Genomic DNA, 13,789 nt, shown 5'->3' with positions numbered 1-13,789 from the left:
GGTCAGAGGAAGCTTCCTTTTATATAAACCTGCTGGAACTTTGAGCAGTATACAATGCTTGTCAGGTGTTTCAGGATCAAATCTGGAGGGCATGGATTCATATTCTCATGGACACTGCCATTGCAGTGTATTATGTGAACAACCAGAGTGGTGCTTGCTCCAACCAGCTTTTTCAGGAAACAAATAAAGGTCTGGAACTTCTGCATCAAGGAAGATATTATACCCACAGAATACTTGTCATGCTCTCAGAACCAAATGGCTAATCATCTCAGTAGATCTTTTTTAAGCAACCATGAGTGGTCCCTAAAGAAGAGTGTGTTGACGTTCATTTTTCAGCAACGGAGTATCCCGTCCATAAACTTTTTTGCAACAAAGGGCAACAGAAAATGTCATCAATTCTGCTCTTGAGCACGTCTTAGCCAAGGTCTCTTATCAAGGCCTTAGAATCATAGAATATCAGGGTTGGAAGGGACCTCAAGAGGTCATCTAGTCCAACCCCCTGCTCGAAGCAGGACCAATCACCAACGAAATCATCCCAGCCAGGGCTTTGTCAAGCTTGACCTTAAAAACTCCTAAGAAAGGAGTTTCCACCACCTCCCTAAGTAACCCATTCCAGTGCTTCACCACCCTCCTAGGCCTTCCATCTAAATTGAGGAGGGAACCTGATGTATGCCTTTCCCCCCATTCCTCTGATCCCTCAAGCTGTCTTCAAGCTCAAATTGGATCACGTCAAACTTACTATGATTGCACCAGCATGACTGAGGCAATGTTAATTTTCCAACCTCCTCTCTCTGTCGCCTTGACCTCCCAAACCTCTCTGTTTTCTGCAACCTACTGACTCAACCAATTAGCCAGGTTGTTCATCCAGCGTTGAGCAGTCTGCATCTCAAGGTGTGGATGCTGAATGGCTAGTTCTCAGAGGCAGTTAGAGATATTCTGCTTAGTAGTAGAAAACCAGACACAAGGGCCATTACTTGTCTAAGTGGAAACAATTTTCTATTTGGGCAACGTCCATGCCGATTCAGCCCATGTTTTGAAGTATTTGGTGCATTTGAAATCTTCAGGCCTCACTCTGAGCTCCCTGAAGGTGTTCCCTTGGAGGTGTTCTCATCTTTCCCATCCTCCCATTCAAGGGAAGTTGGTATTCTCAAACCCTATGATTGTGAGGTTTTTGAGAGGGTATTATCCATCTTTTTCCACTAGCAAAAAAATGGTGCCATTGTGGGACCTTAATGTCCTGACAGCACTGATTGGTCCACCATTTGAGCTGATAGCAACATGTTCATGGGCTCTCCTCTCTCAGAATACTGCCTTCCTAGTGGCTATAACATCCACAAGAAGAATTAGTGAGGTGCAGGCCTCAATGGCAGAGCCTTCATACGCTCAATTCTTCAAGGACAAGATGGCTTTAAGACCACACCCAACATTTTTGTCCAAAGTAGTGTCTCAGTTTCACCTTAATTAGATTTACTTACCTGTATTTTTTTTTTCCCAAACCACATTCAAGTGTGGAGGAACAGCATCTGCCTAGTTTAGATGTAGTGGTTGGCATTTTATTTAGAAAGGACTAAGCCGTTTCTTTCATCACCTCACCACTTTATTTCCTATGCTGAGCAGATGAAGGGACAACCATTCTCTGCTCAAACTTTTTCCAAGTGAATAACTTCCTGCATTACTATGGCTTCTGAAGTGACTCAGATGACACCTCCACCATCTTTTGTGGGCTCATTCAACGAGAGCTCAGGTGACATCAGCTCCATTTCTTCGTGGTGTTTAAGTAGTGGATATCTGCAGGGCTGTGATGTGTCTTCTGTACATATTTTTGCTAGACATTGTGCTATCACCACAGCATCAAGACTGGCTGCAAACTTTGGGGAGCAGTTCTGCACTCACTATTTAAATAACTCTGAGCCTGCTTTCCAATGGAACTGCTTGTGAGTTATCTGATTGGAATACATGTCTACCACCTGTATCATAACTGTTCTTTGAGATGTGGGTGCAGACATGTAGTCCATGACCCACTCTCCACCCCTCTGCAGTCGAGTCTTCAGCCGGGGATTTTGGCACGAAGGAACTGGGGGGAGGGGTTGGGGCAGGAGTGAGCATGACTAATATTGCAAGGCAGAGTAAGCCCATGCACACACATGTGTGGAATACATGTCTGCACCCACATCTCAAAGAACAACAGTTATGGTACAGGAATCTTTTCTCTTGTTTTCTCAAAGAGTTGGATTTCCATCTCACTCCCTTTGTGTGTTTGAAAAAGATGATAGAGAGATCCCCATCTTCTTCTAACCAGCCAGCTACAGTAACTACAGAAGGGAAAATAAAGAAGAGAAAAAATAGTCTGCATAATTACTTACTGCCAAATAAATGTGTTTCAGAAGTTAGGCACTCTGAATCTCTTCACAAGAGCGTACTAGAGACATTCAGCATGCATGCTGTCACCTGTCTGTCTTTTCAAACTCCTCCAGCTGGCAACTTGCAAGAGTCCAAACAAAATAAACCAAAAGCCCTCTCCCACAAGCCATCTCTAGTGGGTTTTTACATTTCATTCTGTCTATTGACATGAACAATGATGTATTGTATTGTAAGTAGTAACTTGCAAGTGTACCAAAATAGATGTCATTGAATTCCTACAGCTAGAGACTTTTCAGCATCCATCCAGTATTTCTTGAGTGGGCAAAAAGTGAGATATTAACTTCATTCCATGTGGCTACTAATAAGATGAAAATATGACTCAGCCTGCTGTTTATACCATTTCTTTTTAAGAGAAATGGATGCAAGTAGCTGCTATTGAGAGGACCAAAACTATAAAATTTCACATTTGTGTGTCCTGAATTACTGACAATGGGACACTCACCATAAAATGATTTCAGTAGAAAATATCTGACTTCTAAGCTTTCAAAACTAAGTACACTGTTTGGTTTATAAAACGTAGATCTATGAGTTTTCTCTCCTAAGAAGTAGTAAAACAGTACAGTGACAGTGGAATTTTAAGATATGGTCAGTTAATAGGCAAGGATAATATTCCATGTTTGTGAAATGACAGAAAAAATAGGTGCGTCAGGTGCCTATATCTGGAATCATGGTTAGCGTAGGGCCTCTGGATTCCAGCAAGAATGCAGGATAAATGCATAAGTGTTCAGCAGAGCTCCACAGATGTTGTGCCATGCAGAATCCTTTCAAACGAATTATGTTTGGCTTTTAAGTGTTTTCTGAGCTATTTTGGTCAATTTGGTAATTGTACATTTTAGCAATTTTTTTTTTTATGGCTGAAATACAAACCTCTGGAATTAGAGATTTAACAGTACAATGACTTCATTATCAAGAAGTAGTTTTCTGTGTCTCTACTCTAGCCATGTTTCTTGAATTATGATGCTTAAGTGGACTAGAGAACCGGCAAACCCCACTGTGTTTCTGGGAAGCATGGTATGCTAAATTTGGATTTTCAGGTGTCCATCACTAATGCATCAGTGCTTAGCCTCCAGAAATCCTAAATGACAGTCTTTCAAGAAGCCAGTCTTCAGGAGAGAATGTCTGATTGAAAGTTTGCTGCTTGTTTGAATCACTGGACTAAAATTTAAAGTATTTGTCACAGGGGATTCATAGCTTATTAACTTGATTTCAGGCTAGCCATGTCAAAGAAGGAGGAAGTGCCGGCCTTATTCCTAGCCAGTTCCTGGAAGAGAAGCGGAAGGCATTTGTTAGGAGGGACTGGGATAATTCGGGTAAGGTTTAATGCACATTCAGAGATGGGTTCCTTTATCATAGAATCATAGAATATCGGGGTTGGAAGGGACCTCAGGAGGTCATCTAGTCCAACCGCCTGCTCAAAGCAGGACCAATCCCCAACTAAATCGTCCCAGCCAGGGCTTTGTCAAGCCTGACCTTAAAAACCTCTAAGGAAGGAAATTCCACCTCTCTAGGTAACCCATTCCAGTGCTTCACCACCCTCCTAGTGAAAAAGTTTTTCCTAATATCCAACCTAAATCGCCCCCACTGCAACTTGAGACCATTACTCCTTGTTCTGTCATCTGGTACCAATGAGAAAAGTCTAGATCCATCCTCTTTGGAACCCCCTTTCAGGTAGTTGAAAGCAGCTATCAAATCCCCCCCCTCATTCTTCTCTTCTACAGACTAAATAATCCCTGTTCCCTCAGCCTCTCCTCATAAGTAATGTTCTCCAGCCCCCTAATCATTTTTGTTGCCTTCCGCTGGACTCTTTCCAATTTTTCCACATCCTTCTTGTAGTGTGGGCCCCAAAACTGGACACACTACTCCAGATGAGGCCTCACCAATGCCGAATATAGGGGAATGATCACATCCCTTGATCTGCTGGCAATGCTCCTATTTATATAGCCCAAAATGCCGTTAGCCTTCTGGGCAACAAGGGCACACTGTTGACTCATATCCAGCTTCTCATCCACTGTAACCCCTAGGTCCCTTTCTGCAGAACTGCTGCCTAGCTACTCGGTCCTTAGTCTATAGCAGTGCATGGGATTCTTTCTTCCTAAGTGCAGGATTCTGCACTTGTCCTTGTAGAACCTCATCAGATTTCTTTTGGCCCAATCCTCTAAGTTGTCTAGGTCCCTCTGTACCCTGTCCCTTCCCTCCAGGGTATCTACCTCTCCTCCCAGTTTAGTGTCATCTGCAAACTTGCTGAGGGTGCAATCCACGCCATCCTCCAGATCATTAATGAAGATATTGAACAAATATATCAGGGAGGAAGGCAGTGGGGACTGGAAGGCCACACACAACCCTGCAGGCTCCACGTACTAGCTTTGGAAGGACACAGCAGCCCAGGGGCTACACATGGTGTTGCGCAGAGCGGGCAGGGCTCTGGCTGGGGTGCTACCATAATTAGCTTGCTTTGCTTTTTCCATTTACACAATCAGGCAGACCTTATGAAAGAGGCTCCTCAGGTGGTTTCAATACATAAAATAAATGCTAGTTATTACAAATGTATTTTATTTTGACCTTGACTGGAAGAGCGAGGATTAGAATGTACGCTCACTGTTTTCAGAGTTCTGATCCTTTTTGCCACCTGCTGGTGAATGGTAAAATTAAGCAGGAAAATCAACCATAGGGTGACCATTTTCAAGTTGCTTTTAAAATATATATATAAATTAGGGATGTCAAGCAATTAAAAAAATTAATCGTGATTAATCGCACTGTTAAAGAATAATAGAATACCATTTAAATATTTTTGAATGTTTTTTGCATTTTCAAATATATTGATTTCAGTTAGCACACAGAATACAAAGTGTACAGTGCTTCACTTTATATTATTTTTTATTACAAATATTTGCACAGTAAAAAACAAGTTTTTTTCAGTTCACCTAATACAAATAATGTAGTGCAATCTCTTTATCATGAAAGTTGAATTTACAAATGTAGAATTATGTACCAAAAAATAACTGCACTCAAAAATAAAACAATGTAAAATTTTAGAGCCTGCATGTCCACTCCATCCTACTTCTTGTTCAGCCAATCGCTCAGACAAACAAGTTCGTTTACATTTGCAGGAAATAATGCTGCCCACTTCTTGTTTACAGGTGTTTGCATGGCACAGTTGTAGCCGGCATCGCAAGATATTTACGTGGCAGATGCTCTAAAGATTCATGTGTCCCTTCATGCTTAAACCACCCTTCCAGAGGACATGCGTCCATGCTGATGACGGATTCTGCTCGATAATGATCCAAAGCAGTGCAGACTGATGCATGCTCATTGTCATCATCTGAGTCAGATGCCACCAGCAGAAGGTTGATTTTCTTGGTGGTTCGGGTTCTGTAGCTTCTGCATCAGAGTGTTGCTCTTTTAAGACTTCTGAAAGCATGCTCCACACCTCATCCCTCTCAGATTTTGGAAGGCCCTTCAGATTTTTAAATCTTGGGTCGAGTACTGTAGCTATCTTTAGAAATCTCACATTGGTACCTTCTTTGCTTTTTGTCAAATCTGAAGTGAAAGTGTTCTTAAAACAAACAACGTGTGCTGAAATCATCATCCGAGACTGCTATAACATGAAATATATGGCAGAATATGGGTAAAATAGAGCAGGAGACATACAATTCTCCTCCAAGGAGTGCAGTCACTAATTTAATTAACACATTTTTTTAAACAAGTGTCATCAGCATGGGAGCATGTCCTCTGGAATGGTGGCCAAAGCATGAAGGTGCATACGAATGTTTAGCTTATCTGGCACATAAATTCCTTGCAATGCCAGCTACAAAAGTGCCATGTAAATGCCTGTTCTCACTTTCAGGTGACATTGTAAATAAGAAGCAGGAAGCATTATGTCCCGTAAATGTAAACAAACTTGTTTGTCTTAGCGATTGGCTGAACAAGAAGTAGGACTGAGCAGACTTGTAGGCTCTAAAGCAGTGGTTCTTAACCTGGGGTGCGAGACATGCCGGATTTTTTTAGAAGGTAAATCATCGAAAATACAAATTAAGCACAGGTACGTACGTACAAACAACTACTTTGTTTAATCAAACCTATGTATTAACATTATACGTTTTTTTTAATGATTACTGTAATATACAAACAAAAATATATCTAGGTTTAAAGAACTGACCTACTTCAGTGATTTTTGATAAGGGGTGCAAGAACATATTTTGAGAACCAAGGGAGTGCAGGCTGCAGTAAAAGTTAAGAACCACTGCTCTAAAGTTTTACATTGTTTTGGTTTTTTTGAGTGCAGTTATATAACAAAAAGAAAAAAATCTACATTTGTAGGTTGCACTTTCATGATAAAGATATTGCATTATGGCACTTGAATGAGGTGAATTGAAAAATGCTATTTCTTTGTTTATCATTTTTATAGTGCAAATATTGGTAATAAAAAATGTGAGCACTGTACACTTTGCATTCTGTGTTGTAATTGAAATCAGTATATTTGAAAATGTAGGAAAGCATCTAAAAATATTTAATAAATTTCAATTGTTATTCTGTTTAACAATGCAATTAAAAGTGCTATTAATCGTGATTAATTTTTTTGAGTTAATCACGTGAGTTAACTGCGATTAATGGACAGCTCTAATATAAATATTTACTGGAAACAGTTTTGGTCCTTTCCTATTCATTTCTAGAAAAGTATTTTGTTTTCTGGTACATTTTATGCAGAGCATTAGTTTTTATGTGTCTGCTGTACCATTTAAAGTATATGCAAAGAGGATTAATAATGATTCGTCTCTCCAATAAAGGTCATATTGTGTCTCTGGTTTAAAAAAAAAAAAGTGCAACTATCCTTCAGTATATGGCTGTCTTTTTAGTTAATCCTAGAATCTACATAGAGTAAGCCATCATGAAAAGAGATTTATCAAAAGGTGAGTTTAAGAGCTTTCAGTATTCTTGTCTGTTTTACTTTCAGGGCCCTTTTGTGGAACAATAAGTAGCAAAAAAAAGAAAAAGATGATGTATCTCACAACCAGAAATGCAGGTACATTTTAGTCTTACATTATGTGTAAAATCCAGTAGAATAGTGTACAAGTCCAGTATGTTGTAGAGTTTCTGAATCTGCATTTTAAACTTAGGTTAACACACTGGGTATAGCCAATTAAACTATCATGACAGTGAATGCTTGTGTTATAGGAGAAAGTTTTAAAATTATAGTAGCTTGATTAGCAAATCAATCAGCTAGATCAGAAATTATAAACAGGGTAGTTTTTGTGGTTAAGTCATGGTGCACAAAGAAAAGCTGTTACTGTTGAGCAGATGCATTAGGGGACAGAATAAAGGATCAAAGAACAATTTTCTAAATACTTAAACACCATTGATTGGCACAGTGGCAAATGCTGGCATGATGTCCTAGGCACTGACTCCATGGGTGCTCCAGAGCTGGAGCAGCCACACAAAAGAAATGATGGGTGCTTAACACCCACCGACAGCCCTCATTATCAGTGCCTCCCCCAACTCCTCCACCTGCCAGCGGCCCTGCTGATCAGTGCCTCTACCTCCTCTGCTGTGGATCAGCTGCTCCGTGGTGTGTAGGAGGTACTGGAGGGGAGCAGGGAGGAGTGAGAGTGGGGGGCACTCAGGGGAGGGGGCAGGGCAGGGTGGGACCCTGGGAGAGGGATGGAGTGGGGGCGGGGCCTGGAACGGAGCCGGGGGGGGGGGGGGGGGGGAAAGCACCTATGGCACATTAGAAAGTCGGCACCTATGCATGGTGTGACTATTGCCTAAATTTCCAAAAAACAATCCTACTACAGAATTACTGTGTTTAGAGTAGATGGTCATTGAAAGAATCTACAATATTCCCATTTCTGTTTATACATAAGAAAACTGAGATAAAAATATCTGAAAAAATACCTTTTAAGTACTATTTACGTAATAGGTTATATGTGAATATAAAATAGAATTGCTGAAGTTTTCTACAAATGGCAGTGACTTGATCTGCATTTAATATTTTGTTACTTTTTTCTATGTAGAATTTGATCGTCATGAAATTCAGATATATGAGGAAGTAGCCAAAATGCCTCCTTTTCAGAGGAAGACATTGGTCTTAATAGGGGCCCAGGGAGTGGGTCGAAGAAGCTTGAAAAACCGATTTATAGTATTGAATCCCATTAGGTTTGGAACTACAGTGCCATGTAAGTTGTCAGCACTCCCACTGTCAAATCCTATTTATTGAAGTTTGTAATTCATCTGGAAAAATTTACTCTAATCTGAAGTTCGTTGTAGTGACTCAATCTGGGAGTAATAATTGTGGGTTGAAAACTTTGGCTGGAGAATGAAACGTGTTTTCAATCTCCTCAATAAGTAGGAAAATCCTGTTTGTGTTAATGACATCTAACTACCAGCCAAACTTTTGTCTACTCATGCTGAAGACAGGAGTTCCAATGCGTGCATCTGGCAGGATTATTCAAGTATATCTATTTTGGGGTTTATAGTCAATATCTGAATGCTTCTAAAAATTCCTGGTACATTTTAATAATGAACAGTTACTAGAATTTTGCTTAGAAACTCATTTTATTGTTTAAATGAACTCTTTATCTCTCTCTGTATGTGAAACAAAAACTTCATATGAAATTTGTAGTTCCTGGCTTTAACCCATAGTATCCTAGGGATAAATAAACTATGAATTCTATTTTATTGGTTGTTAATGTTATAAATTGAGGGATGAGAGGCCAATTAATGTCATTTCTTTCTACTTCTTCCTGCACCAGCCCTACCCCTCTCTGCTCTGGTCTTTCTTCCTTTCAGCTGCTGAAAGAGCTACCCCTTCCTGCAGTATCAGAATTTTCTCCTACCTCGCACTTTCTGAAAGAACCTGTTCCTTCCTGTCTGCCAGACCACCCCTTCTGGCTGACCTCTGAGCACAGAACAGCTTCATTGCCCCATACCCGTTATGCCCAGACACTTCTAAGAGCCATCTGTTCTCTTCTGCCTCATAGTGTGTGGCAAGGAATGGTACTGGCAGTAGTGGGGATGTGGGCAAATCTGAAAGACAAGCCAGGAATGTCTTGTAACTGAGGTGGGGAAACTGGATAGCTCCAGGAGTCCTAATCTTTTTCATCTTTAATGCTCACAAACCCCCAAACTGATCCATACCATTAGAATCAGGGTGCATATCTGATAGCACAATCTGTCCAAAGGAACCTATGCTGGGAGTCAAGTTAATAATCCATGTAGGCAAAGAGTAATGCACAACATGACATTAACAGTAAATTGTCTAAAAATTAACAAATTATAGGTTTCTGTAAGATATCATAACTGCAGATAGGTAATAAATGAGATCTCACAATTCGTATGTGTGCCAACATTATTATTATTGTTTGTTGTTTAATCTGTTTAGAGCACTTTTGGCCACTTGAATCGGAATGTCTCAGAATTCAGAGAAGACATGGTCCATGTGTCAGAGATCTGACTACCTAAATAGACAAGGCAAATTACCAAGCAGTAAACCGACAACATACAAACAAAACATGTAAAGTTAAATACTATTTAATCAAGCTACCATAATAATTTATTTGGAGATTAAGGCTGATTCTGCACTCTGGCACTTCGAGTGCAGAAGGTGGGGCCCACAAGGACTCTAAAAATTAATACTTGCCATTCCAGGCTTGTATTAAACTTCCAAGGTTACAGCTTTTTTCTGACCTTGGATTGGTAGATGCTGCCACCATCCAAGTGCAGAACACACACACACACACACACACACACACACACACACACACACACACACACACACACACACACACACACACACACACACACACACACACACACACTAATTTAAAATATGTGCACAAACCTCTTGAGACACAGAACTCCAATCCTGTTCTTAAAAAAGGTAATTTTTATTTTAAAAAAAGAAAAAAACATCTGGAAACTCAGGCTATTGCTAGATTTTAAAAGAGTGACTACCAGGATTAAGCACCAAGAGTAGCTTTTTTGAGGTCCCACTTAAAGGTTACAAGCAAAACAAAAGCCCCGGCGTTAGCACAGAGGAATCCACGAGCCATAAAAATATAGAAAGAGATAAACCTAATCGTGTCTTCCTAGACATTTCCTGATCTACTGACATAGCTGGGATTTCAAATGAGTAGTTTCTAGGTATGATATTGAAGATTTTTCATACCTGGCCCAAGCTTCTTACAACATAACTGCTGCCCTGTCCCCCTCTCCCTGAGAGAACAACAGACAGACAGACAAAGGGGAAGTTTTTTCTCAATTTTAAAAAGCTCTGGCCTTCCCATTGGCTCTTTTGGTCAAGTGCCCACTCGCTTCCTTTTACCTATGCATAGCAGTGAGACTTTTAACCCTTTTACAGGTAAAGCAAGTAAAGAACAGCTACTAACAAGGATTTTATAGCCTGCTGGCTGGGTGGGTGTCCATAAAAGAGAGAGAAAAATAAAACACATTTAATATTTTATTATTCACTTGTATAATAATATCACCTAGAGGCCCCATTCAGGATCAGGGCTCCATTGTACTATGTGCTGTACAGAGTAAAAGGACAGTATTTGCCCTGAAGAGTTTGCTACCTAATTTAAGATAAGATGCAACAAACAGTAGGAAGGAGTGGTGGAGGTACCATAGGGAAGCTGTAAAAAGAACATGCATTTATGCAGGGAAATTTTGAGCACAGCTAGATGGGTTTTAGTTGTCAATTTTTAAAAAAATGCTATTATAAGAAATAAATGAGGCAAATATTAGAAGCTTCTACTGGCCAACTGCCTAATTACTGTCACTTGAAAATTTACCAGAGGCATTACAATAGAAGAGGGTCTTGAAGGAGGACTGGATAATTAGTGTTTTCCTATAGCTTTTCCACTTCCACACTGTGTGTCAGAGAGAGAGAGAGAAATAAATGAGTGTTGTGGGATCAGCTGAAAAGAGCCTAAGGGCATGGCTACACTGGAAACTTCAAAGCGCTGTGGCGGGAGCACTCCCGTGGCAGCGCTTTGAAGTGCGAGTGTGGTCCTGCGTGAGCACTGGAAAAGAGCTCTCCCAGTGCTCCTGGTAATCCACCTCCATGAGGGGATTAGCTCTGAGCCCTGGGAGCATGGCTCCCAGCGCTCGGAGCCTGTTTACACTAGCGCTTTAAAGCGCTCTGACTCGCTGTGCTCAGGGGGGTGATTTTTCACACCCCTGAGCCAGGAAGTTAGAGTGCTATAAAAGGTAAGTGTAGCCAAGCCCTAAGTCCCATTGAAAGTCAGTGGGACTTAGGCTCCTAAGTGTCTAAATCATCTTTGAAAATGAGACTTAGGTGCTGTTGAAAATCTTATGCAATAGTGATTGAAGAGGAGGGATAATGAATTTTGGATATGGAATGAACAAAGAATGATGAAAGTGAGGGAATAAAGGGTAGATGAAATGAGGGAGGGAAGAGAGTAATGGCAGAGGGAATGGGTTTGGGAGGAATTATGCTCATAAATTTTGAACATGAGCTTGGGCAGTTCCCCACACAGAAAAGACACACATTATATGTACATGGCTTTACAGCCAATCAATCTTAAGATATCTTGGGGGTTTTTATATCCAGTGATTTGTGAAAAATTTGTATTTAGTTACTTCACGAAAGCCAAGGGATGATGAAAAAGATGGGCAAGCATACAGATTTGTGTCACGTGCTGAAATGGAGGCAGATATTAAAGCTGGCAGATACCTAGAACATGGAGAATATGAAGGAAACCTTTATGGCACCAAAATAGATTCCATCCTTGAAGTGGTTCAGACTGGAAGGACATGCATTTTGGATGTGAACCCGCAGGTAAGTAATGTGTCATGTACCCTAAAATGAGTATCAGTGTTGAAGAGGTATGTTTTAAATTTGAAGACTTTTAAGCTAGTCTTGTATCCTACAGTACCATGGAAGACTCACAAGTTAGTTTGGATTTTTGGCATTTTGAGGTGGAAGAGATCAGGAATGTGCAAAGGCCTGTAATAGAGTGTGTTTTGCATTGCTGATCAGTAACCCATTCAGCCAATGTAAGAGCGATGTTGAACACTTCAGAGGGGAATTTCGTACCATCCTTTGGCAAGGTAGCACTCTGAGGATGGGATAGGAGTGTAAAAATTGTCTTGTTATTTTGTTAATGGTACCGGATTAAAATTGCAGTACTTCACTGAGAAGTACAGTGACTTATTCTCATTTTTAACTAATTCAATTTAGTGTTTGGAGGGGATTTGGTTGGTTGGTTGGTTGGTTTTGTGTGTTTTCTTGTTTCTAGGCCTTGAAAGTATTGAGGACTGCAGAGTTTATGCCCTATGTAGTGTTTATTGCTGCTCCAGAGTTAGAGACTCTGCGTGCTATGCACAAGGCTGTGGTGGATGCTGGAATTACAACCAAACTTCTAACGGTAAGCAAATTCTTCCATATATAGTTTCCTTTTCACAGGATTTTCTTAAACCTTTTTTCCTTTACGACAAGTTCTTTGTAACACATGTGAATGTAATGTCTTGCTGAGGAAGATTAGGCAACATTTATATTAGATTACATAATATAGAGTAATTTAAACTGATCATATACTACTAACACTAGTTGTTACGTTCTGGCATGGATTGCTAGATTTTTAAATAAGGGTAATTAATTTATTAAGGTGGCACCCCCTATAATTTGGGTTGCCTAATGCTTTCTATTATAAAGGATTCTTGCAACTTTTCTTTGGGATGTTCTCACAACTCCACTGTTTGCAACAGACCTTTGATATTTGAGGGGAGGAATCTTTTAGGGCTGCAGAGGTAGCTTTTCTTTGTCTCATGAAGTTCCACTGAGATTTGCCTAAAATATAAATGATTTAAAAATCAAAATGGTCCTTCTCTCACTTGTGTTCCTTGGGAAGATTTTGACAGCCCGTCAATCACTGAACCGCAGCAGCACATACTGTATTGGGAACACCTGGGAGCTGCTGGGGGTGGGGGATGGGGAGATGATGGGGAGCCAAGCTGGGTTTCCCTGCTCCTGTAAATTACCTGGCTCCAACACATGGAACCAAGTGGTCCCATAGACTAGGAGTTCCCCTAACTCTCTGGGGAAGGGAGAGGGCAGGGGAGAATATGAGCTGTGCTTTCTCAGGCTACCCCCATGGACCTAGCACCAATCCACCCTCTGGGTCAACACATTGGGCAGGAACTTCTCCAACTCCAGCAGCATGAGGGAGAGAGCTGGGCTGGGTTTCCCCCTAACTCCTCCCTGGATCCACCATCTGAACCCAGCAACCCATTTCTTCCCCTGTCCCATATGAGAAAACAGCCTTCTTCTGCTGCCAGTTGATGGACTTAGTCCTGTAGAATCATAGAATCATAGAATATCAGGGTTGGAAGGGACCCCAGAAGGTCATCT

General features: G+C 40.8%; 1 protein-coding gene across 12 annotated transcripts in view; it reads left to right on the top strand.

The window, feature by feature from the left end:
• PALS2 (protein associated with LIN7 2, MAGUK family member) overlaps positions 1-13,789 on the top strand; it is a 136,341-nt gene that overhangs the window by 105,402 nt on the left and 17,150 nt on the right. For all 12 annotated transcript variants that reach the window (XM_037890526.2, XM_037890531.2, XM_043541046.1 and 9 more), the window contains 5 exons: positions 3,632-3,731; positions 7,373-7,441; positions 8,430-8,591; positions 12,015-12,217; positions 12,678-12,806. In XM_037890526.2, the coding sequence (XP_037746454.1) occupies positions 3,632-3,731; positions 7,373-7,441; positions 8,430-8,591; positions 12,015-12,217; positions 12,678-12,806 (663 nt within the window). The remainder of the gene's footprint in view (positions 1-3,631; positions 3,732-7,372; positions 7,442-8,429; positions 8,592-12,014; positions 12,218-12,677; positions 12,807-13,789) is intronic.

Source organism: Chelonia mydas, chromosome 2 (assembly GCF_015237465.2).
Source record: "Chelonia mydas isolate rCheMyd1 chromosome 2, rCheMyd1.pri.v2, whole genome shotgun sequence".
Lineage (NCBI taxonomy): Eukaryota > Metazoa > Chordata > Testudines > Cheloniidae > Chelonia > Chelonia mydas.
Note: the sequence above shows the minus strand (reverse complement) of the source record. Positions and strands in the feature narration are given on the sequence as shown.